Below are 2,992 nucleotides of genomic sequence, written 5' to 3'. Positions count from 1 at the left end.
ACTGTAATGGACGGAATGATTCCTTCTAGCCTCAGACTCCACCATGTATCCTTGGGTTTCTGGTGTGAGCTCTTCCATGCCTGCACTACAAATGCTCACGTGGCCGGGGGGGACTTGAACGACGCTGTCTCTTGGCAGCTCTGGCTCTTGGCGTCTTCGCGACAATCCCGGATGTTCCCTCGCCCGGTGAATCTGGTTCGCTTGTCGCAGTGCCTGAAGCAGAAGAAGCAGCGACACTCAGCCAGTGCCTTGCATGTTGTGCACGTTGAGGAGCCGTGGAGAGTTCAGGCGCATCTCAAGGCGTCCGTGGGTTGAACGAAGAAAACACATCGCCTCTCTGAAGCACCTGTTGAATCGATTCAAAGAGATGAAGGGCCTCCTGATGTCTTCCGTACGCTAACCGCAATGTCAGTCACCTACACATCACTGGAGATCTCAGATTACACGGGGAACATTACTGATGGGCTCGGTTCTCTAACAGTGCCTGTTCCAGAGAGCTATTCCAACGACCTCCAAGAGAAACTAGCCTCGTAGTTCATACATTCGCCGCGGCACTACGAACGTGACTGACTCCTGTTCCAGCGACAAAACGAGAGGTCTAATGCACCCAGCGGGGTCACTCCGACGCTGTAACGCGGAAAGCGGTGGCGTTGGAAGATTCCACGTGACCCTCTGGCATTGGCTCTAAACACGGAAGAAGGAGACGACATCCACATCGTCATGACTCCGGCAACTGTGGCAGCTTTGTCTACAGACTCGCATCCCCTGCTGCTGAACCAGCTGCCAGGCGGAAACGAAATCAGCCGTGCCATTTCACAGAACACGGTTTTGCCAACGACTCGCTACTGTCGACGACGGATTCGTCAGTCCATATAGAGCGCAGTGCAGTCGTTCATTTTGGAACTCTGATGGTCCTGCAAGTCCGGACGTACTCGTGCTTGCTTTGTGTTCGTCACCCGTTTTACCGCTGCCTTCAGCTGCACGACTGCGACCCCGTTTACTGCCTGGCTTCCGACTTGGTCGCGATACATGCTGTCTCCGGGCAAGGAACACATTATGTCGGGGTTCATGACGAGGCAGTCCAGCCGGATCAGTAGGACCGCTACTCGAGCAGTGGCTGAGGCATATGAAATTAGGGCGTTGAAACCACATTTTAGACGCCTCACGTTCGTCGACGGTAATGCCTAAACGGGCGAAGCGTAAGGGGGCATGTTCACAGCCTGTGGCTCCCGGAGAAGAACCGTGCGCTTTCTCATACGCAGCCTTCCGTTGTTTAAGTACCTGCAGCTGCTTACGAAGTTGGTCGGCGGTTTCGCGCCCCTGTTCAGCGTTTTGCTCGAGTTGGAGACGTCGGGCCTCCCACGCGCGTCCAGCCAATTGTTCACGTACAAACAGTCCCTCCGTTGGAGACGGTGGCTTATGTTCTAAGTGCTTTTTCAGCTTTACGCGACAACATATGCTCTTCTTTGCTGCCAGTTTTATTTGCTGCCTTACGCGAGCTAATTCCCTATCCAAGGCCTCCACGGAACCAGCGTCACCTGGCGTTCCTTCCGCACCACCAGGGGGTTGGCTCTTGCTCGCAGAATCCGCTGCTTCACCCGACGAGAAACGCGAACCTTCCCCCCCGGCTGCAGCTCGACTGGGAGCAGCCGCTGCAGCAAGATACTGTTCGAACTGCATCTGTGTGAGACGCTTTTGCATGGCCTTTCTCTCGTTGTCCATGGCATCAATTTTCTCAGAGAGGGCATCTAGCAATGCCGCCCAGACGTTGCAAGCCGCTTCCTTCTCTTCACGCTTTTGTTCAAACATCTGTTTCAACGTTTCTGGGTCTGTCGCCGCCTAACAGTATAGGATACCAAAAGCGCGGCCACAGCGCTGTATCAATAACTACATTCCATTCACACATTGGAAGTAAGCCGGTCCATTATATCTTGTCTCGAAAATTCGTTTGAGCAGTTCGTTCACGGCGGACGTGACTGGGATACTTCATGAGCATTTATGTTGTCCACTGTCTCACTGCTGGACGATCACAGCCAGGCGTCCAACGTTCGCCTGCGGCAACCTCAGTATGGCCTTTCTGAACCAAACACACTTCTCGCCGCGTACAGCACGCTGACACCCTGCGTACGAAGCGTGTCGCCAGTCCTACGACTTACTTTGCTTTTCCGTTTAACGAATTCTCTAGTGTAGCACTGAAAAGATCCCCAGTGCCTCACACAATGCCGAAAGCGTTGCCGCTCCCTGTATCTCAATGCAAGAAGGTCCTGGAGCTCCTCTTCAAGATCGAGCAATTCACGGACAGGATCAGGCTCCTCACCAGGGCTGCCTTCGGCAAGCCACCGTGCCTGTGTCCCTACAACACTTGAAGCCTGTGACATTGAAACTGACGAGGAACCAACCCCGCGAGCACCTTCTGGATCGCGTGCTGGCTTCAGCATGGCTTGCGCAGTGACGCGCTCGGGTAAGAACGTACAAAGCACACATTGAAACGAAATGAGGATGGAAAGCTTCGTTGTTATATGCATCATCTCACCTGACGCCATAGGTGCCTTGCCCACATCGGAATATAAAAATATCGCGGTTAGAACAATGCGCTCCACAGTGGTGGAAGAGATGCAGGGGAGGCGCCAGACAAGAGGAGAAACCGCCCGCTCCGACAGAATCTAGAAAGCAGCAAGGAACGGAGAAGCAGAGAAGATTATCTGTGACGGTTTCTTCCTCCCTTTTTCAAGGGACTCTTGGTTTTTCTTTGTGTTTCTATTGGCCGCCGACTGAGCGGGGAACCGTAGACTCGATACGAGGCTAACGAACAGCGACTTCCACAACAAAACGCCGTAGGGCAATTCCCACGAGACAGCGACAGCGGTCAACCAGGACGCAGGAAGAATGGACGTCGGCTTCGTCCATTATGCCTCGACGGGGTACATATCTTCAAAGAGCCTCACTGCAGCAGGAACGAATCTGTGACTCCTCTACGTCTCCTGAAAAGGAA

At 53.6% G+C, this 2,992-nt stretch overlaps 1 protein-coding gene across 1 annotated transcript; it reads right to left on the bottom strand.

The window, feature by feature from the left end:
* Positions 1-526: 526 nt before the first annotated feature.
* TGME49_241300 (hypothetical protein) lies at positions 527-2,982 on the bottom strand. Its single transcript, XM_002366688.2, has 2 exons — positions 2,217-2,982; positions 527-1,839 (listed from the first exon to the last, which is right to left on the bottom strand). Exons 1-2 carry the CDS (start codon positions 2,541-2,543, stop codon positions 814-816), a joined length of 1,353 nt encoding a protein of 450 aa, XP_002366729.1. The 5' UTR covers positions 2,544-2,982; the 3' UTR covers positions 527-813.
* Between the last annotated feature and the right edge of the window lie 10 nt (positions 2,983-2,992).

This window comes from Toxoplasma gondii, chromosome VI (genome assembly GCF_000006565.2).
Source record: "Toxoplasma gondii ME49 chromosome VI, whole genome shotgun sequence".
NCBI classification, from domain to species: domain Eukaryota; phylum Apicomplexa; class Conoidasida; order Eucoccidiorida; family Sarcocystidae; genus Toxoplasma; species Toxoplasma gondii.
The sequence above is the reverse complement of the archived record's forward strand: the minus strand, read 5'-3'. Positions and strand labels throughout refer to the sequence as shown.